This window comes from Aptenodytes patagonicus, chromosome 25 (assembly GCF_965638725.1).
Source record: "Aptenodytes patagonicus chromosome 25, bAptPat1.pri.cur, whole genome shotgun sequence".
Taxonomy (NCBI): Eukaryota; Metazoa; Chordata; class Aves; order Sphenisciformes; family Spheniscidae; genus Aptenodytes; species Aptenodytes patagonicus.
The window spans coordinates 3,281,528-3,306,712 of record NC_134973.1 but is presented as its reverse complement, the minus strand read 5'-3'; the positions used below and the strand labels follow the sequence as shown (position 1 = coordinate 3,306,712).

The 25,185-nt window shown below is 40.9% G+C and overlaps 1 protein-coding gene across 3 annotated transcripts in view; it reads right to left on the bottom strand.

Annotated features, from left to right (window-relative positions):
• KDM4B (lysine demethylase 4B) overlaps positions 1-25,185 on the bottom strand; it is a 94,165-nt gene that overhangs the window by 8,672 nt on the left and 60,308 nt on the right. For 2 of the 3 annotated variants that reach the window (XM_076359645.1, XM_076359647.1), the window contains 10 exons: positions 22,963-23,135; positions 16,495-17,012; positions 14,863-14,983; positions 11,390-11,568; positions 10,003-10,225; positions 7,241-7,317; positions 6,995-7,050; positions 6,402-6,510; positions 509-694; positions 169-333 (listed from right to left, as the gene is read on the bottom strand). In XM_076359645.1, the coding sequence (XP_076215760.1) occupies positions 169-333; positions 509-694; positions 6,402-6,510; positions 6,995-7,050; positions 7,241-7,317; positions 10,003-10,225; positions 11,390-11,568; positions 14,863-14,983; positions 16,495-17,012; positions 22,963-23,135 (1,807 nt within the window). The remainder of the gene's footprint in view (positions 1-168; positions 334-508; positions 695-6,401; positions 6,511-6,994; positions 7,051-7,240; positions 7,318-10,002; positions 10,226-11,389; positions 11,569-14,862; positions 14,984-16,494; positions 17,013-22,962; positions 23,136-25,185) is intronic. The other variant, XM_076359646.1, reaches the window with a different exon arrangement.

The window sequence follows — 25,185 nt, the reverse complement described above, 5'->3', positions numbered from 1 at the left end:
GTAATGAAGAGCAGTATGAGTTTTTCTATGCAAGCAGCAACTTTACTTTTTAATTTTTTTTTTAAGTTTTACTTCATTGTTCCACCCCAAAGCACATAGAAGAGGAACACACGCATTACACTTTGTACTCATCTGTAACAGTAATAGTCTCCACAGAGAGCTGCTTACAATAATGCTTTCTGGGTAAACGTTGTCACTGTATGAACCATCGTCAAAGTTTACTTCGTAGAAAGTCTGTGTGGTCATGCCAATCACTTTACATCTGTAGTAGAGTCCATTCCGGTTCTTTGTGATCACAGTCTGTCCAAGGGTCACCTCCCTTCGAAACTGAATCTGTGTTACAGAGAAAAGGGAATAATTTGCAATCATAAAAGCTGCAACAAAAATATAGGCGCAGCGAAACTGTTCTACAAAAAAAACCCCCAAAACCCCCAAACAAACCCCACCAAAAGAAAACCCACCAAACCAAACCAAAAAACCCACCCAAACCAAAACGAGAAAAACATACATTCTGGTTAGCTGCTTTGTGTTTGAAGCAAGTGATGGACACAACATAGGGCCAGTCATCTGGCTCCATGGGCACGCCAGCCGCGTGGGCACAGGTCACGTGGAAGGATGTGGAGCAGTGCTCATACGAGCACTGGATGCAGGCACCAGACACTTTCTTCATCCGTTTCCGACAGTACACACATTTCTGAAAAGAAACACAGGTCAGCGTTATGCAGGCAGTCAACAGCAGCTTTAACGCGACCTGAGGCACCCTGTTACCTGACATGGTGGAAAAGCCTGGACCATTAGTGTCTAGGGCCCAGAAGCCACAGCCAAAAATGGTGATGTTTGCTGCTGAGAGGTCAAGTCCAATGCTTCCAGAATTGCCTATACACACTCGCCTAGAATCACTCGTAAGCCAAGAAACTACAGCAGATACTAACTTATCATTCCCCCGAACATGACGACATCTACCAGTAACTCAGTCCTTCAGACCCATGCCGGACAGTGAAGCAGACTTAAATCCAATTTGAGACTATGCTCACTGGAGGGCTGAGAGAAAGGGAGGGCGTAACGGGCAAACACACATCAGTGTTATTAGAGAACTGCCACAACTCAATACTCATCCTCCTTAGCTATATGAAATGTCCCCACGTTAATTCAAACAGCAGCTGGATCTTCACAGATACACTGCTAGAAAATATTTTTTTCATATTTTGAAAGAACAGAACACAGAATAACCGTGTAATAATTTGTTCTATTATATTTAATAGAACATTATACCTAATAGATCTAATAGTATACAATTTTATATAATGGAACAAAAATATTGCATATTTATTTTACACACATAAACATGTCAACTGTAGGTATTTTATTTGTATCTATGTCAGATTAGCTATTGTAGATAATTCATTCACTGGTTTGCAAACAGAAGATATAAAAACATTGTAGCAAACACCAGAATTACAGGGAGGAAAAAGGTATGAAATCTTTTAGTATTTTTTTAAACTCATTTTCTGCAAATCAGATCCAGTTATTAGGCTAATCTAATTAGACAGCACTTGTGGGGGGGACAGGTAGTCAACTTAAGATGTGTGACTACTTTAAAAAGAAATCTAAATTTTTTCAGAGCTAAAATTCCTAAGCCTTATGGCACTGTAGACTTGGCAGCAAGCATTAGGTGTCAGTGGGAAACGAGATACATTTCCTCATTCCCTAACAGTACCAAATTCTTGTTTCCAGCCCCTCAGAAATACAGAAGACCAGATTTTGGGAATCCCAATCTACAGAAAGTTAAGTTGGACACTTGCGTAACGTTTCCAGGGAACTACTTGGAAACGCCATTCGTAGCTTTCAACATTTTAAGTCTAGGGAATCTGTCACTGATTGATGGCAGCTTCTCTACCTTATCTGAGGCTTGGACAAGGCAAATCAGGGGAAAATTAATATCACACACGTGAGACGAACGTGCATTTTACTTGTTAGAATGAACGGCTCATATAAATAAAATCCTGAGAGATATTATATGCCCATGAATCTGACCATACAGCTGTGTAATTTATTTATTACAAAGAAATAATTTCCACATATAAGGAGGAACAGAGGAAAGCAGTCATTTTTAGTGCCCGTTTCCAGATGACTGTCTCCAAAGCACACCACACTGGTTGCTCCAACCACTGCCCCCCAGGTTTGACCCCTTGCCTCCCTCCCCCCAGTCCATCCACTCATCTAAACATAAATGTCCTGTAAACATACTATGACACCATGAATGACAGATTCTTTTTCTCTCTGCAGCATCTGATATTAAACAGAGCCTTTCTTCCCCTCTTTCACTCTTCGTGGCCTCTCGTTTACCTCAGTTCCATTAAAACAGTGCTCAAAGTATGCAACATTAGAGAACACATGACCTAAATTTTAAGATCCATATGAATTACTACATCCCATGGGATTAGAAATGTAACATAAGCTGCCCGAGGATCACACAATAAGCCAATACAACCCTCAGAAGTACAAATTCACTCTGCTTCTAGATCTGAGCTATCTTAAACGTGTACCCTCAAAAATATGAAGAGTGGTACCATCTTATAAACTATCCAGTAAATGCAAAATAAGAATTGTCAAATTTCAATGTTATATTTTATTTGTGTTATCATAGCTAAGAGCCAGGGTCCCACCGCGCTAGCTACAACACACTGCCAAGACAAATAAAAGACCATTCCTTCTCCAAAGAGTATTTCTCTCTTCCTTGAAAGCAAAACATGCAGAAGAAAGGGAGATGCATTCTTCCCTATTTCTGTGCAACGTCACCCCTCCCCGACTGGGGTCTGCCCCACATGTATATGAAACAAGTCAAATTCACTTCCTGTGAATTAACTGAAGTCAGTGTGTTTACACCAAAGATTAATTTGGCCTTTTTACTTAAACTAACAAAAGCCAGGAAATTCAAAGCCAGAGCCTTCGTGTTGGCAGAATGTGTTTTTTAGTATTTAATAAGCTATGCCTTTATCGCTCTGTAAACCATGTTCAAAAGCTAGATAAGCGCCACAGCAAAGTGCACAGCAGGAACACGGCACTGAAAGCAAGTCAATAGCAATGAGATCTCATTATTAAACTGTCAATACCTAATTCTCCTGCCAGCAGGGACAACTGCTGATATACAGTGTGCTCAATACCACCTCTCAAGGGAGCATTAACCCTCCCTTATCAGGAATCTGCCTTTATTGATGTGAACAGGGTTCTTCCAAGCCAGAAGGATTAGCATGCACCTAATGACAGCCCAGTGGCAAGACAAACTCCTCGTGACAGGCAAAAGAGCCACACCAATGGAATATTCCGAGCAAATATGATCAAAGGATAAAGAAAAATGTGAGCTACAGTGAGACTGAAATGTAGAAGATGGTGGAAGGAGTGAAAATGTAGAAGATCTGGAAGTGTGGGAGATGGGATGGACAGAAGCACCGGCACCAAGTGCTGCTGTAAAGCAGCACATGTAGATTTAAAGACATTTTCTGTGGGAGGGGAGGTAGCAGGAAGAGAGAAGGTCTAAAGCACGGGAGAAAAATCTTCGGAATAAATGCACACCAGAGAGTCAGGTCATAGCCGAGAGTAAGAAATGGGCTGTCTCCTGCATGATGAACACTGCAATTCATTTACTCCACTGAGGAATGACAGCTAATTATTCCAAATTTCCATGTCATAAATAATTTACGCACACAGGCCCGTAATACACCATTAATCAGGAAGCATGCAAACTGCATTCTTTAAAATGATGCAATACCCACAAATGGACTGAAAAGTCTATGCTTGAAAGGGGAGGCCTGGTGCATGCTAAAAGAACAGGAAATACTCTTTAAACAGATCACTGCAACTGCTTGTTACCTCAGCCCTCTCACAGTAACTTAAAATAATACAAACATAGTAAAAAAAAACCAAAACAAAACACCACACAGATAACCCCTTCCCCCCCTTTCCTTCATTACCTTCATCCATTCACTTCAACTGTCCTCAACCTTCACATCATTCCTTCTCTCCTTTTCCATCTTTTTCAGCAACAAAGGCCATCTCTCCAATTTTATCTAGTACTGCATCAACTCCATCATTGCCAAAGTCATCAGATCCAACACCACCACCTTTTAGTCACCTTCACTTTACTTTCCTAAATGCAGCTGCACACCTCCAAAAAACAGACACCCCCCCAACTCCTCCACTGACTCCTCATGTGCTCCATGACTTACCTGCAAATTCCTATGAAGAATCCTAAAACTCTCCACGATGGCTCATAAGTGTATCTCCAATCTTATCCAATTTAAATTTCCTTTGTACGTCTTCACAGACTACACCAATGCTGCTGCTATAAGCAGCACTGCCTTTACATTCTGCCATCCAAATTAATTTTTTTTTAAATCTTTACCTAGTTCATAACTCTAAAACCCATTTCAATTTTAGCTCAAGATAATTTATTTGCTTTCTTTCCTGTGCAAACGACACTCATAAAGCCACAAGGTATGTGGTGGCAACACCAACTAACTGTTTTCAATCGATGACATCGATGGTGCATGCATACATACTGTAAAGGCGTTCACAAGTATACCAACAGAGCAGAAAGATTTTTATAATCAGTCTAAATACAACAATACTTACCTGATGACATTCTTGAACACAGAGTAATTAGGCTGAAAGTCTACTTCTTACATCCTAACAGCTGGGCTAGCTCTATAGGGGCACCAGACATCTTAGAGGAATCACCCTGGCACGCTGACAGAAACTCAAGACTAAGACCTAAACCTGTGTCCAAAGCTACCTGGACTAGCCAACATGCCCTGCTGGTGGAGTCATGACAGACTGCGGCGGAAATGAAACAGCATTACACCTCTAGAAAAGTTACTCTGATTATGATGAAGCAGTGTGCAGCACCATCCATGCTAACACTTTCCAAGTGAAGTGCTTAAAGCCAGGCTTTGACAAGAACTGAGCTACAAGCCAGGCTTTTGCTAACTTCAACATAAGAAATAGGTGTCTGTAAACCACATCATTAGACTGTGTAAGTCAAGGTACTTCGTATAAAAATTCTCTACCTTTCCTGAGACATGAAGAAAACACGAGGTGTGAACGGAATACAACGCTGAAGAAATCAACAAAACTACGAAGCTTTAATTCAGGAACGAAACAGGAAGATGTGTAGTAGGTCTGTGCTGAGGCTTTGGATGGCATAGCCAACGCTTCGGAGAAGAATGAAGCAACAGAGTTTTGCGTACGTTAATACTGCCCTGGCTCTATAGGATTGTAAGGTAGCCACAGAAGAGTTAAAGAATTAAGTCATGTTTCCTCGTGAGGCTCCATTAAGCAATAAAAGCGAGTCTTGTGTAAAAGGATTTTTAGTTCATCGTTACAAGTGCTGGTAATGAAGAGGATGCATGCTGGAAATGTCAGATGATCCATAAAGAACCGCCGCTGCAAGATTTATCACTCTCACATCACACTGCTCCATCACTCCACCTGAATAATGAATGCTTTTTACATTCACATTTGTGTACAAAACCCATTTGCACAACAGAGAAATAACTCTGGAAGCAGAGATTCTTCCTAATCTCTCATCCAGGCCCTGGCTGGGCTGCCTGCACTAAATAGCTGCACAGTTAACAAACACATCAATGCTAACCAATGTATCACTGCTACATCACCTTCCCCCGTACCACACTCCCAACTGTCGCCCAGCTGACTTCTGTATGAAAAAAGCAGCAAAAGCACAATTTATTTTGCAATAACACGCTATAGTGATGGGGCATTAACTAACATTAAGATTAATTGCTCTGAGCTAATGAATCATCCATTACTAATCCCTCAGATGAGGCTACGCAACTACATAACAAGTTGTAGCTGGACTTTTATTAAAATCTTTGCAGAGTCTCGCCTTGCAGTCATGGTCACAAAGAAATGTTTATTAATTTCTACAAGAGATTTCTTGACAGAAAAAGAGAAATATTGTAAAGAAAGACAAATCAAATTACAGATGAACAAGTCAGCAATATGTCAGCTTCTTTTTAGTTACCACGTTCCTTCACACTCCCACTACGCAGTACTTTCAGTAAATGAAGCTTTCAGGTAGTTTAGACCTGACTGCCAGGTAGGTAAGCGTCCCAGGCTCTGCCCAGGGTAAGAGCACACACCTAGAGAGTAAAGGCAGATCTGGTAATCACAACTTGCTCGTGTGTCAAAGCACTGAGACTGTACCTCAGAAGACATCCAAATGATACAGCTTCCTGGCGCGTTTGTTGGAAATGAGAGCGAGAACATCACCTCCAATCTCAGCTACTTTATGATCCCACACAATGTTTTTCTGTCTAGTTAAAGCCTTTTTCTTTTTTTTGGCTCTTGTTCACAAACACTCTCTACAGGTAAAAGACACCTACCAGTTTCCATCTCTGCTCTGGAATAGCACTGATATCCACAGGATGACGCTCTATTACATTGAGAAAACGGGCCTCGGGGACAGCAATAGCACAGATTATATGGATCCACCTGGAAAAAAAAATGAAGAGACAAATCAGAGTCTACCATTCTTTGAATTAAATACTCAAGAGGGCAGTTAACATTTCTCTGACTCCGTCAGTATCAAGGCATATTTATTGTGGTTGGCAGCCTTGGCAACATTACCAACTGACTGTTAATCACGGTCGCACAAGGTAAATGTCTCTGGAACAACAGGGATCAACCTTCTTATGCATCTGATCTTGCATGATACTAAACATTCTCTGAAAAGACTTTTCTCTGAGAAATAACCAAATTCACCAAGTGTTCAGAGCCACATTACCTCTGCTATTGAGAAGCCTGGTGCAGAGTGTAAGACAGCACAGTTACTCAAGCTCATCCTGCCAAATCAGCGAGTAGCAGTTACCTCCATAATGCCAAAACTAGCTGCTACACTGAGCATCAAGACCGAATTCACAACACTAGACAATTAGATGCAGTATGGAAGGAAAAAATATTAAAAAACATCACTTACCGCCCATCAGTGGTCATCTGAAGAGCTCCTCCCCTGAGATTACACAGGCAACATTCCTGTAGGAACAAAACTCCTTCAGAACTGGACCAAAAAGCTCTGCCAGACTGCCTACCTTTCCCAAAAAATGACTACACCACAACTGGGATGCAAAGGCAAACTGTACCCTCCCACCACCCATCTCTGTTAAAGTATCTAATTAATTCCCACAGTAAGTTTTCTTTTGTTTCCAGAAGAGTAGACGCTTACCGCTGCCCATGCGTTGGCTGAGCACCGTGAGCAAGACCAACTTTCATTCACCAAGTCTGGACGTATTCCGTAACAGCCTGAAAGAAATGAGGTTATATCCTTCAGAGTTTTACTAACATATCTGTAGTATTAACTTGCTGACTTTTCAATTCAGAAGCATCTTTGAAATCAGGTGTCACATTTGAATAACTATATTCAATAGTCTAGGCTCAGACAAAGGTCATAAGGAAAGTAATCTTTGGGAAGGGGGGCAGAATTTGGGACCAGCAGGTCTAAAAATGAACAAACAAAAAAACCACATACAGGTAACCCGCGACATTTTTTTTTCTCTTTTGCAAGGACTACAATAGCAGTACTTTGATCCTTCAGGTAATAACTGGACTCAAAAGTGATGCTACTACTGCTGGAATGCACTCACACATCGAAACAGTTAAGACCACTGAATTGTAGCATGACTGAAGCAGTCATCTTTGCTAAGTGGTATTATGAGGAAGGACAAACCCAGTAATATTGCAAGGAAATTAAACACATGCATTTCACATATTTAACTGTATTTAAACTAATACTAATTTCTGGTTATATGAAGTGTCAGAAACATCTGACTTTATAGAGTGTCAATGACTGTAATATGCAAGCACCAAATCCTCCTACATACTTCTCTGCAGCACCAAAAGCCTAAAGTGGTATTATACTCATTATAAAGACAGGGAAATAAGACCAAAAAAGCCCTTAAAATTCTGTAAAAGGCACTGAGGTTTGCCACTGAAGACAATAAGGACAAGACATACAAATACTTTTGAAAAATTGGCTCTATGTGATTCCCGCAAGCTTGCAAAGAAAGCCTGTAGCAGAAAATTAAACATACCACAAATTGCTGGCCAGCATCCTAGCTAACACAAAGTTCATCTCATGGCCTTTACCTACCCTAACAAAACTGAACATAAAAATTCAGCTGGAGAGTCTCCAATTACTGAATTAAACTGAAAAGAAGTTATTCAGAAAGCACTGAGATTGCCACAATAATCTGATTTATAAAAATCATCCACTTAACCAGATAAACATTATGTGAAAAAAAGTCAATAATATAGATCCACAGCTGTCTTCCACATCTGAAGTCTCTTTTCATCATATGGCAAATCAAGAAAGTAGCTTCAACCGAGCCCTAGAAAATGAGCAGGGGTGTTGAGTCTAAAAAACTGATCTGGAAACTGAGCTGAAAGAGAAACACCCTTAACCGAAATACTGCTGGAGCTCAAAACGGTGTGGAACAGGCTGAAATTTCAGCATTGATTTCTTGCTTTAGGGCCACAGGTAGCTGGACTACGGAATCCGAGGGGAGAAGCAGTCACACTTCTGAACACCAGATTGTCCCATAACGATGATCCTAATGGAACAAGAAAAGTATGCTCTTTTTATGGATTTTGTCAACACCTTAGAAGCCCAGAAACCTTCGCAAAAGCTTTCTTCTCTGTACGTCCTTGCTGTTGTCATAACCTGGCGCAGCTGGGTGAGGGCACTTCTCAATAACAAGTAGACTGCCAACTGGGTTTACAGCATGCTGCCAGATTAACCAAAATACACCTCAACACTGCAATCTTATAATAAAAGCAAATGGATTCTCTGCAGCAAAGTCAAAGGCATATCACAGTCTAGAAGCACAAACAGTGACAAGGAGACAACAAGACACTGGAGACCACATCAGACTAGATTTAACTTCTGTCACATCCTCAAGGGTAGAGCATAGCCAAAAGAGAAAGCTGAATTTCCCTACACCCTGTCTGAGACTGCAGATTAACGTCACTTTGCCCACATCCCTCTGTCCCTAAATAGAATTCGGCCACTGAAACCATTTTGACAGACTAGTCTATTGAAGACATATGGTTGTGCAAGATGCAGCATCTCTGTTCTGATCAGTAAAGAGACCACAATTTGTGAAGTAAGAAAGCAGTCTTCATCCTCACGCTCGCTCTGCATCATGTGCTCTTATCAGCCAGAAGTGACCATAATCATGGATGCAGTACAGAAATAGAAGTTGCATTCTAGTTCTCCACAAGAGACAGTCATGCTGAGCTGCACAGTGACCCGCGGACTACAAAATTGGAACAACAAAAGTAATTCCAGCTGATGCAAGTCAAATAAGTTTTCCCATCTGTCAAGATCAAACAGCTGAACAGTAATTCGTCACATCTCCTAGTACGAGTGCAAATGTTAACTAGATGTCGTACAGTCTGCAGTGAAGGTACACTCTACCAGGATTAATCAGATCTTCTTTTAGACATAACTATCAGGGAAACAAACAGACATATGTTTCTTTTTGTAATCAAGTGCCATTCCTACAAACAGTAACACAGACACTAATAAAATATATCTCAGAAGCTACTCCATAATCTCTGATGCACACGAGAACAATACAACCTCACCCAGCAGACCAATATTTGAACAAGCAAAAAGAGTGCGATCAGCTTTGCGATTTCTGCTTTATTACAAAAAAAAAAAAGATAACAAAAGAAGAATCTTTTCCATGAGACAGAGAAGAATCAGCCAACAGAACAAACAATAAAAAGAATATTTGTATGTCTTTTTAAGATCAGTTTTTGCCAAGACGGACTTGAATATACACACATACTATACCAGAAAAGGAAAAAGTGGGAGTGACAGGTACAGCAAGCATGCCAAAAAGGAATTCAAATATAGGCAACACACAAAGAAACTTGTGAGTTTCTCAATACCCAAAACGCTTTGGTGAAGAAGGAAACACTCACTAGCATGAACCTGCAGGCAGCATTTGGCACAGGATATCAAGGGACTGGTTCCATCCTCCCCAATATACGAATTTGAAGGAAGGGGCTCTGTGTTTTCTCCACTTGAGGTAAAGCACATCTCCGGGATCAGAGGCTTGGTCTTTTGTCCGCACTTAGAAAGGTGGATGAAAGAGGTGGTCTCCCCTACAGAGACTGGGACAGCTTCTTTATCCATCTGTAAGGACTTAAAGAGAAAATACCATCATATGGAATCGCCTCTTCTCTGGTCAAAATTTTAACCTTCAAGTCAGAGCACTCCCCTCGCAAAAAAAGTCATCCAACACCTGACACCATGCAGCACAAATCACAAACTTCAAATCCTGTCTTCTCATGCACACCCCCACCCCTGCCTTTTGCTCCTCTCTTCTCTTCCTTAGGCCTGTACTGGGATCTGTAATTTATTCTGAAAGCTCAAAGCAGCATTAGAACAATGAGAAGTTTTCCCTGTTTTTATTCTGTAAAACTCTGAATTCCTAAATTGCAGCTGAAAACACCAAGGAAAAACAAAAGGAAAATATTAATAAAAGCAAGACCTTCCCTCCCCCTCTCCCATCCTTTTGGCATCCTTCCCTACTCTTTCTGCACAAATTTCTCCACAAGGACATTTCAAGGTTTCTGCTAGCAGACCAGAGTTAAAAACAATGGATTAAAACAGCCCAGCTGTACCCGGTCTTCCTTACAACCATTATACAACAACATCCCAGCAATCAGAACAGATATTTTATTTTCAGTCTGTATAATAAATCAAGAGATTTTATTGAAGGGGGAGGTGGGTTCTGCTTTTCTCAGAAAAAGCTTCCAACACATATATATGCATCTAAGGCACGTATTCCTAGTGGACACACAAAGCCAGATTTGGCTCTATAAGCATGCAAGAACAAATCAATACACAACTGGGCAAATAACTAATTCATCTGATAAATTTTGCCTTTCTGCTCATAACATATCCCAAAGCATAGTGGTAGTTTCCAAAAAATGATGTATGTGCTTACTCAGTAAATTTTTATTTTGCTGCTTGTTTGCATATATTCAGAAGTCCGGGCCCCTATCTAAACAAGAGCGATCACATGCCCGACATGGCACTGTTTCTCTGCAGGAAATAGTGTTTGCAGTGCAAAGCTCTTTATGTGCAATTTAAAAAACGAAAGCTGAGAAAGCCAGAGAAGCCAGGAAAGAGAACAAAAAAGGCTTCATCCACTGCCTCTGCCAAATCCAAACACACTTCTTTGGTGTGCAAATTTGTATGAGTCTTCTTCCTTTATTGTAAAGGTCTGCATCATAACTTACACCGTAGCCACCACTCGGTACCCACCACTGACACATCTATCTGAGCAGTATCAGGAATTACCTGGTTATACGGGTAAAAGAGGGTACAGACAGCACAGTATGGCTCACTCAGGGCAGCAGCTGCATTGAATTTTCTTTCAGCTGGGAAATTATGTGCTTTATTCTTCCACTGGAGGGAAAGTAAAGATTTCAAAGCCTCTGGGTCACTCATATCTTCCTCCCCAGAAAATGGAAATGTTTCTAGAAAGAAAAAAATCCCAAAACAACAGACAGTCAGCAGAGGCAAAACGCAGCAAGGTAGGGTTAAACAGCTAATGTTTCGACAACACAAGAAGTTCAATAAATAAGAACATTCAACTCGTCCATGGTTCCTCATATGTGTATGCCTCAAATACTTCCTTAAATGGATATAATCTCCACTTTATGGGTAGGATAGACAAGATAGAGACACCGATGACCTAATGGAACTGGCCACGAGGAAGAAGAAGGAAGAGAAGGCAATAGCCTTCATAACTCTCTCCACTTTCTAGCTGTGGAAACCCACAGCATCCTTCCAATGAAGCCAAGTTCAAAATGCGTGATGCAAGTGCAAGGAAATCCCCCTTTCCTTTCTCCAACTGGCAGCTGCATTCTCTGGAAGACGCGCATGCACTTCGTGCTGGTTTGGATAGGCCAGCTCCCAATTCCCACCAGTCAAGCAGCAAGTCTGTTTTAAGCTTCCCAAAATGCATCCCGTACCTGTTTCTGCAAACACAAATCTTGGCCATAAGGTACCCTGGGTTCAAGTCTTCATTTTACTTTTCTGCAGCTGCTTCACAGCTACTTCCATCAAGCGCACGCCACTAAGCCTTCAATTTGCATTCACCACCACCTCTTCTTCTGCCAGAGCTCTGATAGGTACTGCTTGTGCTAATTAGTTTGCTAATTCTTTGTTTTTACAAAACCTTTTAAAGGCCCTTGGTATTTTATGATTAAACCACCGCAGAATCCATTTGTGTCAGTTTGGGGGTCCAAACTGTCCAGTTTCTTACCATTCCTTATTAAGGAATTTTGAGTCACTGTAACTGTTAAAGAAATTTTCCACGCAAGACTAAATGTAAATCACTCATTGCATTGTCAATCTGCAAAGCTTCCAAAACAACAGCTTTGGCCAGGGAAACTCAAAAACATCTTAGTGCAACATTATCCCCAGAGCTCAGCACATTAAACCAAATTGTTCACTGCTTCACTGTTAATTACTGGAAATACGCAGTTAATGTTCTGCTCTCAACAAGTCTAAGCCCCCTCCCCATTTCTACCTCCCTTTTAAGGGTTTCAGACTTTTAGGTTACCAGAAAAAAGGAACTTGTAGTAAAACACTAATGGCTAAGTTTACATCTCAGATTTTAAATGTTCCCCCCAGCTAATCTGATATATATTTGCCAGACAACGTGGGAAATTTTATTGTGTTTAATTAATCAATCCTTTTTTTGAGACGACAAACACTGTCTGTGTATCTCTGTCATGCTTCAAATGAGGGTTACTTCCTAAAAACTGTCTTTGCTTTCTTACTATATTTTTATTTTTATCTTGGACTAAAACTGGTATCCATAGGCTAATAATAATTGCTAATACCATCGCCTTTTCCACAACACTGCATAAGATTCTGCTGGAAAGGGAGACAAATAGGAACAGCCTTGCCAGCGGGCGAGTTAGGCTTTCCTTCCTAGAGGAAGATGCTGCTCATGCCAGGAGCCGACTGCCAGTTCAGCGTGTATCAGACCAGAGCTGACCCTCGTAACAAAACAGATTTACAAGGACGTGTTCTACAGTCTTAACTTCAGCTCAACGTGCTTACGTGTCCACACCTCATGTAAGGCACAGACAAAATTTAAAAAGACCATTGACTTTGGGTATGCAGATTGATACTTTCAAGATGTCTTAACTTCCAAAGCCGAGCTCACCACTCACCTTTTGAAGAAATCAAGCACCTTTAATGACATTTTAAGGCATGAGCCAAAAACCAAACCACATGTTTCTCCAAATTTTAGTCAAAGCACATCAGAAGACGGGCAAGGATTTATGATACCAGTGAAATCAATGAAACCAGCATCATAATCCAGTGACAGACTGAGAGAAAAAAGGAAATGACTGTTGTATGTTACCATCACCTTCACTCATTCCAGGATGGATTCTAGGTGAGACACAGCCTTCAGGATGGCTCCTACGTTTCAAGCAAGTTATATGCAAGTAGAAAAGGCTAACAATTTTGTCTCAACTGAATCTTAGTGTAGCATATGCATTCTTTTAATTTACATGCTCACTCTTCCTCACTGCAGCCTCCAGATCGTCCTTACACATTAGCCCTGAAAAAGCAAGGAGTGCAAAAGAGCTGCTTCTATTCCCTGGCAGGGAAGAGAAGAATCTGTTTGATCAGATCTTGCCCAACAGTGCTGTAAATCAGTCCCCAAGAAATGCCAGCTTTCACAGAAAGTTGCTCCTGAGTCAGCCAGCAAAGTCCCCGTACACCACCCAAAAAGTGAAAACAGCAAAAAGAATCTGTCTAATGAGGATCCTTCAGCACCAAGTTTGTTGCAAGGTCTCACACCAAAACAAGGTAACTAATCTCAACCGCCTTTCAACGCTTCACTCCACGTTACACATATGCAAGACATCAAATGCATCATCCTTGGTAAGGAAATGGAGCTACGTATGTACAAAAGATCCCCTTCCTACACAAAGTTTCTCTAAAATCAGTGGATATACTCTCTGAAGGAAAGTGAACAGGAAAGATGTTGTCCTTTTGAATATAAAGTTGTAGGTACCTTGAAAGCAGGGACTGCCAACTACACCTTCACGTACCTGCCCCAGCATGCAAAAGCTTATTACTGTGGACTTTTCTATATTCTGAGTACTTTATAATGTGGGCAAGACCCAGAAGTGGTAAATTACACCACACAACAGAAGTGAGAGGCAAGAGCCTTTCCCCTCCCCTCCCTTGGCCCAGACTGTTATGCCGTTCACAGTGACTGGAATGTGGGAAAAGAAAAATCAGTGACGTACAGTTAAGGACTGAGAGACTTTCTAATTCTCATTTCTGGATCTGCCAAGAAAAGTTGGATCCCAACATTCACATGAACTAAAAAGCCAACCAAAAAGTTAGAATTAACTTTCCCCATACCCATAACAGCAGACCTGACCTCCACCACCCTCCGAGGTGAACAGATCTCATTTTAATGCAGTATCTAAGAAGGAGCTTTTGCTTTAAGATGTTATTTTCTGTGAACTATTTTTTTTTCCCTTTGCCCAAAATGCTGCCTCATTCTGCAGCCAGCAAAATATTTTTCTTGACAGAAAACAGGGTGGGAGGTGAGAAGGGACACCTCCCACGGATGAATTTTGTTTCCAGCTGGGTTATCAAAATGGGAACATGCTGCATTTTCTATCAGTTAAGTGTAACATAAAAAGTTTCAGGCCATCCAGTTACATTAACGGCTTCAGCAATTTTTCAGATCAGACAAGACATACGAGCATTCTTAATGCTAGTGCACTCACCCTCATCACTTGAGGTCTCCTGTTTAACCACTGACAATGGGGAGCGGGTTGGTGGTTTGCCCAGTGGATGACGACGGCTCTTTTTTATCTCCATCTTCATTTTTGAAAAAGCAGAAGCAGTCTGTAACAAATCAGAACAAGCTAGGTGGGAACCCCAAAATATACAGGTAAGCAAAGGAGAGTACAGGACAACAGAGGCAGAATCCTTGTCATAGAGTTATTGAATTTACACAGCAAACTTTTCACTGCCTTTTGGCTGCAATCAATTAAGCCTCCCAAGCCAGTTACTGTAGTAGATAAAGCCAATGCTATCTCTTAAGAAGTTGGGTAAACTACAGTGTTTTCTTAAAATGAGAACAGCCTCAGAACAGCTTCAAGTCTGCCAATTCCAATAGCTTATGAAAAGTCTGGTCGATCACATAAACAGCTAGGAACTCTAGCACGAAAATTATGTAGAGAGCATGTAGGACCAGAAACATTTTACCAGAACATTACAGTGCATTTTATGACACGTATATTTATATTGTACTGTACCCACTGCCCTCTGTACCATCCAACATTGTACATACTGCATGCATCCCAATCACAGGGGCTCACAGTCCTCTTTGGTGATGGGCACTGAACACATTACAGGTGAGTTACTGTGCACTAGAAATCAACAGTACCACGTGCTTTGGTTCACAAACACGAAGACAAGCAGCAGTGCTACAGCATTAAGAATGAAATCCAAGTACATTCCATGTTACACAGGAGTGAGCAGAGATGAAGGTACTTAGCAGCAGCCCATCATAGCATAGCCTTCTTTAACACTCTAGTCTGCAGTGATTATCTTAGAAAAAATTACATGAAAGGTATGCTAATTGTGCCACGCCGGTATGGCAATGCACGTTTCCCCCCTGTCCCCACAACTTCTAATAGTGCTTTGCCATTCCCTTGGCTCTTTCAGCAGCTTCATGCAGGAAAACAGAGCTATGTAACATTGCTCTGACTTGTTTTCCTCCTTCCTCTTTTGGATCAGGAAAGCACTTGCCAAGGAGAAGAGATGCCTGTGACAGGTTACATGCCATGAACTGTATTGTCCATGAAAAAGTTTTATGCCAACTTTTCCAATTCTAAATCTAATGATGAAAAAGATCCCTAGGCAACGCTATATAGCAGGCCAACACCTGGAAGCAAAAAGCTCATGATACCAGCTGGAGAAGTCAGAAACAAGGGGAAAGAATTATCGAAATGTGGGTGTGATCAAAGTTCCCCTTGGGATTGTTTGGTTTCACCACTCTCAGAGTAGTTGCTCTGCAACAGCCATTTGCTTGTGCGGGGTCTTCCTGCCTAGTGCTTGGGATGATCGTTTCAGTATTATCTGCACTATTAGTAGCAGGAAAAGAGATTCTCTATTTTATCTTTTGAAGACAATAACAAGTTTGATTAATCAGCTAGCATCAATGCAATGATGGACTGAACTGTGAGAAAATGATCAATCTCTTCCTGTAAAAGCACTCTGTGGCTCTCCAACATGGCACTATTCCACTGGAGGCTCAGGCACAATTCAGGACTCCTCTCATTCCAAGTTTAGTCCTCAACTTGTTGCTTACAACTAGCAAATCTTATAGTCACCTCCTTGGTCATGCATACCTGTAAATCACTGACCTCTGTAGTGACCTCTGTATTTTCTGCTTCTGCATTCTCCTCCTCCTTCACAGGGATTTCCATAGGGACCGTCTGTTCCCGCCAACCTGGACTCTTTTGCGTGGCAAACTGCTCAAACGCCTGCTGGCAGGACATGCGCTCCTTGTCAAACACCACCTTTTTGGTCCGTGGAACCACATAAAGCATGGGAATGATCGGCCGAGGCTTAAAGTCATCTTCCTCAACTGGTGCCTCCGAGGGCTGGATAATGTTCAGGGGAGCTGGGGGCGAGCTCTTTCCTGCTGTGGACGATGTGGGTACTGCTGGGGGTACTGGTGGCCGTGCTGCTGGCACCTCATCCCCTGCCAGCTGCTGCTGCGGTGCAGGTGGTGGTGGCAGCGGTGGCTGCTGCTGCTGCAGAGAAGGCTGAGGTGCTTGCAGATGGTGCTGGGGTTGATGGAAAAGATGCTTCTTCTTCCTCTCACCTTTTACTTTTGGAGGACGGGCCTTTACTTTGCAGTCACCTGTTTCAAGATAATAGGCAACATTTAGCTTCATATGCCAAGATCTCTGGGCATTTAATATTTTTCTCCTTTTATCAAAAAGCTCCAATGCTGGGCTACCATATTACATTATGGTATTATTCTTCCTTTCAAACAGGCAGACTGAAAGCTGTAGACATATTCAGCTGTACTTCCCCACTGACTTAGAGAAGCCCACTTTAGAAAGTGACTTGTGTCATTTCTATGGACTATTTAATTCTTGACTGGAACAGAAAATCTGCCAAAACGAATGCTGCCTGGAGGGAAAATATCTAAACCTCTAAGAAACTGGACAGTGTGCCAAAAAACATGTAATATATTACATTAGCCTTGACTCTGTATTTCAAGTTTTCTGTATCAGTAAGTCTCCAAAGTGGGGTGTGCAAAACCATCCAGGGGGTGCAGGAAGAAAATATTTTTGTACCATTAATAAAATACATCTTTAAAATAGTATTTTATCTTTATTTCACCCTTTTAAAATTTCTGGTTTTGTGTATGTTTTATAATGTACGTAATATTTTAGCACAGTAAAACATGTATAGATTTTATAAATAAATATACATATATTGGGACGTGTGCTCAAATTTTTTTTGCTGATAAGGGGGCACAATCAAAGAAGTTTGGAGACCACCGCTGTATATCACTAGTTTGTCCTAACCTCTGGATCACCCCCATTTACTGCTCCCTCTATTCGCAAGCATAGCTCTTGTCTGAGTATTACTGTGTGTCCGTGCATTCAACAGCCCTAGGAAATGAAGAATTGAACGAAGATACCTCAATCATTATTACCAAAAGATTTCTACTGTAAGGGCTTTTAAAAAGATGCCTTTAAAGCATAAATCAAGTACAGCATTGAACTAAGTCTATTACAGACACCATGCCAGCACTGGTTACTGAGACATCCTCTCCTAACGCTTGCTCCATTTGTCCTTGTTTCTCCTAGCTTACTGTCATTCGTCATGGTGTTGCAGGTCTCTTAACATGGCTGTGACAACAAAAACACGTCTTGAACAGCTAGACATCTCACTATTTTTACCAGAGGCAGTAACAACCCATAAAAGTCTTCCCCACCTATCTTCCCAATTTAACTCTGTTAAAGGATCCACACAGTCCAATTTTACAGCAGTAATTAAAATTCCTCCTACTGGCCATTCAGCAAGCGTCTCTAGGTTAGGACAGGAGATGCCTTCACATCTTGCCTTATTCCATCTAAAATGATATATGTTCCCTTTGCCCAACTCTTCCCCCACTTCATGAACGAAGTTATCAGTTCACTCAAAGGAAAGTAAATAATAGATGCTCCACAGACAGATGCCAGTGCTCAATTTATTTCGTAAGAGGTTGTTTTCCACCTGCAGATGCTATGACTAGATGACTGCTGCAAAAGGTCATTTTCCCACTAACAGGATGGGGAGGAGGGCTGATAACGAAAAGACAGAGAAAGACTATTCACCCTAATAATGACGCTTCACCAATCCCAACCTACTCAGACTCCTTCATTAAGGACTAAATGAAAGCTGACCAGCCAAACCTCATAAACAGAAAGTCAGATAAACCATCACACAATAACAAGGTATCTGCAGGAGGAAGGGTTTGAAAAGACAAGGTGAATAATCCCACAATAAGATAAAGCGCTAAAATTCCTGCTGAAATCTTCTAGGGGATACCTCAACCTCAACATTTCCCAGAAGTCTGGTCTGATAACTTTATTTACACTAATTTATAAAAATGGTAACAAGTCCAGCCCAAATAGTTATTGGTGTACTCGTGTAGGCAGTCCCTCAGATAAACTGGTTTGTTCTATCACAGAGAAAGGAATATTGAATTTCCTTCGAGAAACAAACATATTGAATGAAAGGCAAAATGGATTTTTCCCCAGTTGCACAAAGCCAGATCGTATTTACTCTCTATACACTCGGAGAATTCCCTACCCAACAACAAAACAAATGCCATTCACCAGCTTTATTGACTTCTAAATGGGTAATTTGACAGCAGCTGGCATGTAGAACTTTGTTTAAAGTTTTTGCATTAAGATGAACAAACTAGTTTGCAAGTGAATCTATAAAATCAGAAGCCAGGAGAAAGTGAGGTAAAATTCAAAGGCCCTATCTGGCTATCCTGAATACTTCTGGAAAAGAAAGGGATCTTTATACGCAAGTCAATATGTCAGGTTAACAGAGGAATGTCTATCAGCTGTCCTTCCACTGAAGAAGAAAGGCACAAGTAGCAGAGCTAGTACACACGGAAAACAGCAGCACAACAATGGGTTTTCATGGTGGGAAGACTTGCTTGTCTAGAGATAATTTGAAATACTATACTGAGTTCACTAAAGTTGCAGGTATAAAATACCTTTGAGGGGAAGGGGTGTTGGTGGGGAAATTAAACCACTTACACAGGACCATACAGCATAGCTTTGGGCAATAAAAAGCTGCTACAAGAGTATGGACTTCATCTCCTAGAGCAGTATCTCCTGGTATTGGGCCAAGACAATTAGAAATGGACTTCAGCATCAGTAATTTAGCCACAACTTTAGTTAAATAATTTGTACCATCAACAGCTCAAAAAGCAACTGTAAATTAGACTTATTAATCTAGCAGAAGCACAAGCAGAGATAAGATGAAACTAAACACAGGAGAAAGCAGGAGAATTCTGCCAGTACATCCCTCTAATAGGGCACTGCATCCTTCAAGATGTCTGTGTTTGTGTAATAGTTGCACTCAAGGGTTTTTCTTCAACCCACGTGGGAGACTGTGCGGTAGATGAAGTAATCACAAAGACTATATCCTGAAGTTCCTCCTAAACACCGAGTTCACGTTTTCACCTAAACAGCATTACTTACTTCTAGGAAGAGAGTATTACCTTAAAGCAATCCCTACACGCTCGGTGTTTATATCCTGTACATCACCTATGCTAACAGAATATGCGAACATGACTGATACAAGAGCAGAAAGCAAAAGTGGTAGGAAAACACCTACTTGCTTCTAGGGGTTGTGTCTGCTCGGTTGTTATCAGAACTTCACACGGCACATACTACAAATATGTAGGTGGCCACAGCGACTGCTAGCAGATTTCTGAAAAGGCTCTATTTTCTCTACATGATGCTAGAAAAGTCCAGAATGTCTCCAGGACAAACTCTTGTGCTATGACATTGTTTCATGATAATCCTTCCATCACATTAAACAGTCTCATCTCTTAATGACGTTACATTGCCAGCTTAAGCAACACTGGAGGAAAATCAGCGAGAGACGAGCCACCTGGCTAATGGCCAATTCTTGAGATCTTGCCCAAAGTAAAATCCTCACGTAGCAAATGGTCATCTAAAAATCAGTTATGCACCAATTTGCTATTCATTTGCTACAGCTAACAGCAGAAAAGTTTTCAGTTCTGGTTTACTGGCATCTTGATCACAGTATTACTTCATGTAATTACATACTTAGTTTACAACTGCAACACTCAAGAGGATATGTGGGAATGCCATTTAATGAAATGTGGTAGAAAATACCACACAACTATTTCACAGTTAGGCATCTCATTGCTTCTTCTCACATTATTAAAAAAAATAAAAATTAAAAAAAAATCCTCCTGCAAGATGCATGATTTGTAGCCCAAGTCTGCAGGACTCCTAACAGGCACAGCATCGGAGATAACACCTGCTGACTCACAGGATGTATTTATGCTGCTTAGCACACCCAGAGAAGAGCAGAGCTTAAAGACTCTCCTTTTTCATTTCAAGTCCCAAGACAACCTGCTAAGAATTCTAAATGCATTAATAGCAACATAATAAATTATGAATATAAAGCTGAGTCATAAAAACCAAAAGAAAACACCTTAAGGTATCTGGGTCAGAAATCCTGAAAACCTCAAGTTATTAATACTCGGCTAGTCCAAATAACCAACATGAAGCATAAGACCTACTTTGAAAGTACCAGTGATTACTCTGAAATCTCATTCTTCCTCCTTCTCAAGGTCACCATTTCTGGTGTAAGCAGGAAATCAAGCCAAATTAAAACCAGAGGAAAAGAAAAAGTGAAGGTGGGGGAGGAAGCTAAATTGCCATAAGCAAGGCCATCCAAACAGATGCTATTTTCTTTTCAAAGATGAAACTGTAAGACACTTGTGAGAGGTAATGCAGACAGTAGGATGTAGAAAACCAGAGAATTCAGTGGTATTTAATCGCTATACTGCATTAAGAAACCTGTATATTTGCTAACAGCCACATTGAGCACTAGACCCCTAAGAAACTGCAAAGCAAATAGTCTAGTTCTAGTGACGCTTTCTGCAATGGTGCTGAAAATAAGTTTTTTCCTCCTCTGCTAACAGTTAAAGAGCTTTTAACATGCAGTCTAAGTGTATGATTTGGAACCTATTCGGCCAGAACAGAGTCTTTATTATTCCTCTGCCATTCTAAGGATCTCGGATCTGTCCTTGTCACTTATCTCGTCTCCAAAGGGATATCAGCATTTTCGGGCCATTTATTACAAGCATCAACTGTTAAACTTGTACAAGAGCTAAGAGCATACAATTTAACACACTGCTGACACTTTCAAGCTTAGAGCAATGGGAATTAACTATCTGCACTGTGCTACTCCTGCTCCGTACAACAATGATTTTCAAACTCCTTACTTCCCATGAAAAGAGAAAATACACTGTCTAGCTAAGAAACTCTGCAACTGAACAAAGACCTCAATTCTTTTCCCAGAGCTTCCACAGATTTCCTTTAAGATCATTATCAAGGTTCTCTAAACAGTTTGCAGCATCAGTTTTCTCCAAATGCTAAACAAATAATGGATATATACAATATATGAAAATGAATTCACTAGTGTTTATGAAATGCTCGAGAGCGCATCATAGACATATCAACTCCTTAACCACGCACATTAGGGGGAAAAAAAAGCAGCTTACTCCCAGCAAGAATTGCAACCTTTCCTACGCAGCCAAGAAAAAAAAAAAGTATCACAAAAAAAGCCTCCAGCAAGATGGCTGAGGTCAGGCCTTTGGACTAACCATATGTATTAGGAATATGTCCCACAAAAAACACAAACCAAGACATTCTCTATTTTTGCAGCAGGCCTTCAGTTATATTTTGCCTTAAGTCATGGTGTATTCCAACAAACAGCTTCAAAGAATTTTACAGACACTGTTTCTTACAGGAGGACCATAGTATTAAAAAAAGATTATGGCCACTGTACAGATGCGTCAATGAGCAGAGAAAGGTTAAGTGACATATCACAGGTTGCACATAAATTTAGCCACAGCTTTGTGGAAAACAGCTCTGTTGTTTTATCAGCTCCTATTCCTCTTTGCCTTCTCCTGAACAGTTTGGAACCTGCTTTTATGCAGAAGAAATCATAAAGGACTGGGTGTTGTCATGGACTGGTATTAACTTCAGCCATGCAAAGAAAGCTGAAAAGCTTCCCTCCTACAGCTAGTCTTGAAGAAAACCAAACCTGCAACTTGCATTCACACAGCAGCTGTGGATCCCACACAACCTAAGGCTGACTTTATTCACAGTCTCTGTAAGAAATGGGGAGGAAGGGAGGGAAAGGGGAAAAGATTAATCGCACAAGGGAGTGCACAAATCATTCCTTTTCAGAGTAGTACACAAAATACATTTATTTGTTTCTCTATGAAATATTTAAAAATATTCTTCCCTTAATATATATTTTTACAAACCTGTAATAGTTTTGGCAGAAGTTTCAAGCCCTGCCAAGAAAGCTATTTGGAACGAATCCTTAAAGAGAGGGAAAAATCAATTGCTGCTGTAAATGATGGTGTATTTCAGTGAGCATAGATTTAATATTGGGAAAGACTCCGCTGATATTTCAACAGAAATAAACAGCAGCAGACAAGTGATTTACAAATGTGTTTTAGAGAGATAGCTTGCCCCAGTTCTTCACTGAAGTGATCTGCCATCAGTGAGCAGGGCCCTCACCTTCTCCTCCCTCAATCACTTTGCTTCTCTCCTCTTCCTCTAGATCTGGCCCTCTTTTCAGCTCCTCTTTTACTTTCACATCTTCCAAGGCAGTTTCAATAGCCATGACATCCCCAAGAGACTTCTGATCCTCCGTTTTATGTCTTCTGGGCTGACTTCTTTTTCTGTGAGACCTAGAAGTACAGAAGTGTGATTTGACATAAAAGAACAGCCTTCAATATATAAAACGATCACTGACTTAAAAAGCTGAATACAAAACAAAAGAATCTTCTTTGGAGGGAAAACACAAGGTAGCTAACAATAGCTACAGGGCAAAACAGATATCTGAAAGGAAACAGATGAACCTTGCATAACACAACATTTAAGATCCATTCACAGCAGCCATTAACTGTCTGGGTTTCTTGAGAGCTTTTTCCCACCATTACTAATGTAAGCTCATGAGCTGCAGTGAAAATTCTTTTAATTGTCTTTTAAATCTATTTTGCTTGTATTTCAAAATATAGATGAAAACTTGTTATAACTCTTCTTTTCATCCTCTGCCTCCATTCCATCGTTTCATTCTGTATATGCTTCCCTTTGGCAAACTGCTGGAAGTCTGCAAAGCAACATCTTCCAGCTCTGAAACATTACCCAGCACTGCCAGATTCTAAAAACACAGTATAATGAATGCTTATAGCATAATCAATAGGCAGTCTATGATTTTTCAGTAGTATAATTCACAGGGTCCAAGGCTTATGAAGAAATCTAACTAAAAAAAGTGCATATTAGTATGATCAGACTAATACTAACAAGCCAACAGCAATGCTGTTCTTTCTAAAGAGTCAATGCCACTAAGAGAAAGAGATTAGAGTAGCCACAATGCAAAGACAAATGCAAAGACAAATGCAAATTCAGAAGTCAGGATAACGTACTTTGGTTAGGAAACGTATTAGGAGCCAAGCACCCACACAGCCACTCGCTCACTCCCCACCTCCCCAGTGGGACGGGGAGGGAAAACAGGAAGAACAAGAGCCAAAGAACTTGTAGGTCAAGACAAAGACAGTTTAATAGGTGAAGGAAAGAGGAAAGAATAAAAATAGAAAGAAATAAGCAAAGGAAATCCACTCACCATCTCCCACAGGCAAACGAATGCCCAGCCAGCCTCCAAACAACGGCCGCCTTGGAAGCCAACCCCCCCTTCTTCTTTCTCTACCCCAGTTTTTATTGCTCAGCGTGACGTTACACGATATGGAGTATCCCTTTGGCCACTTCGGGTCAGCTGTCCCAGCGTGTCCCCTCCCAATCTCTCGCCCACCCCCAGCCTAGTCACTGGGCAGGGGGCAGAGCGGGAAAAAGATAAAAGCCTTGACACTGTGCAAGCACCATTCAGCAATAGCCAAAACATCGGTGCCTTATCAGCACTGTTGTAGCCACAAATGCCAAACACAGCCCCGTGGGCTGCTATGAAGAAAGTTAACTCCATCCCAGCCAGACCCAGTACAATTTTTTTTTTTTTTTTTTAACAGGCTCTATCAAATAGCTGCTTGAATGTTGGGTTTAAGTCTAACGAGCTGTCTTTTGAAAAAGAGACTGATTCAGAGACCTGCAATTTTTACACCAATTTTAGCATGTAGAGATTATTTTTGAAAGCAGCATCTTCCATATGGCCTCCCTGTTCCAGGCCCTTGCATCTACCACCATGTAACAACCTGTGAAACGCAATCACACTGCATTCATCGGCCCAAAACTCCAGAAAAGCTGAAATTCAGCTTCCCATCCTCAGAGCCCAGAAACTCAGCTGCTAATTAGATTTGGAGTACAATGAAGTTAAGAGCCCTTAACGATGTAACCAACAAAGGAGGAAGAAAAAAATTCAACACGAGATGAATGATTAATAGAAAAGAAAGTTGATCTATAGCCACAGTAATTTATAATTGCTAGACTCTAACCATATGGTAGTCCTCCAAGTATAGATGTTAACTTCGCACCTGCAAGACATTCATTAGCAGGAACACACAGCTGAACCCAGAAGGATCAACTTTTCTCTTCACCCATATTCTAAGTACACACCACCTTCTCTGTGGGGGAAAAGCAAGGTGGGAGGAGGAGATAAACCTGTAAGACTTTTCCGTTGCAGCTGGAACTTTCCATAGTTGGTGAAGAAAGCACTGGAGTAGGATCAAGTGTTACAAGCTATTTTTAGTGAAGTGTGTGTTTTATTCTCGTGGTGTAGAAATGCCAGGC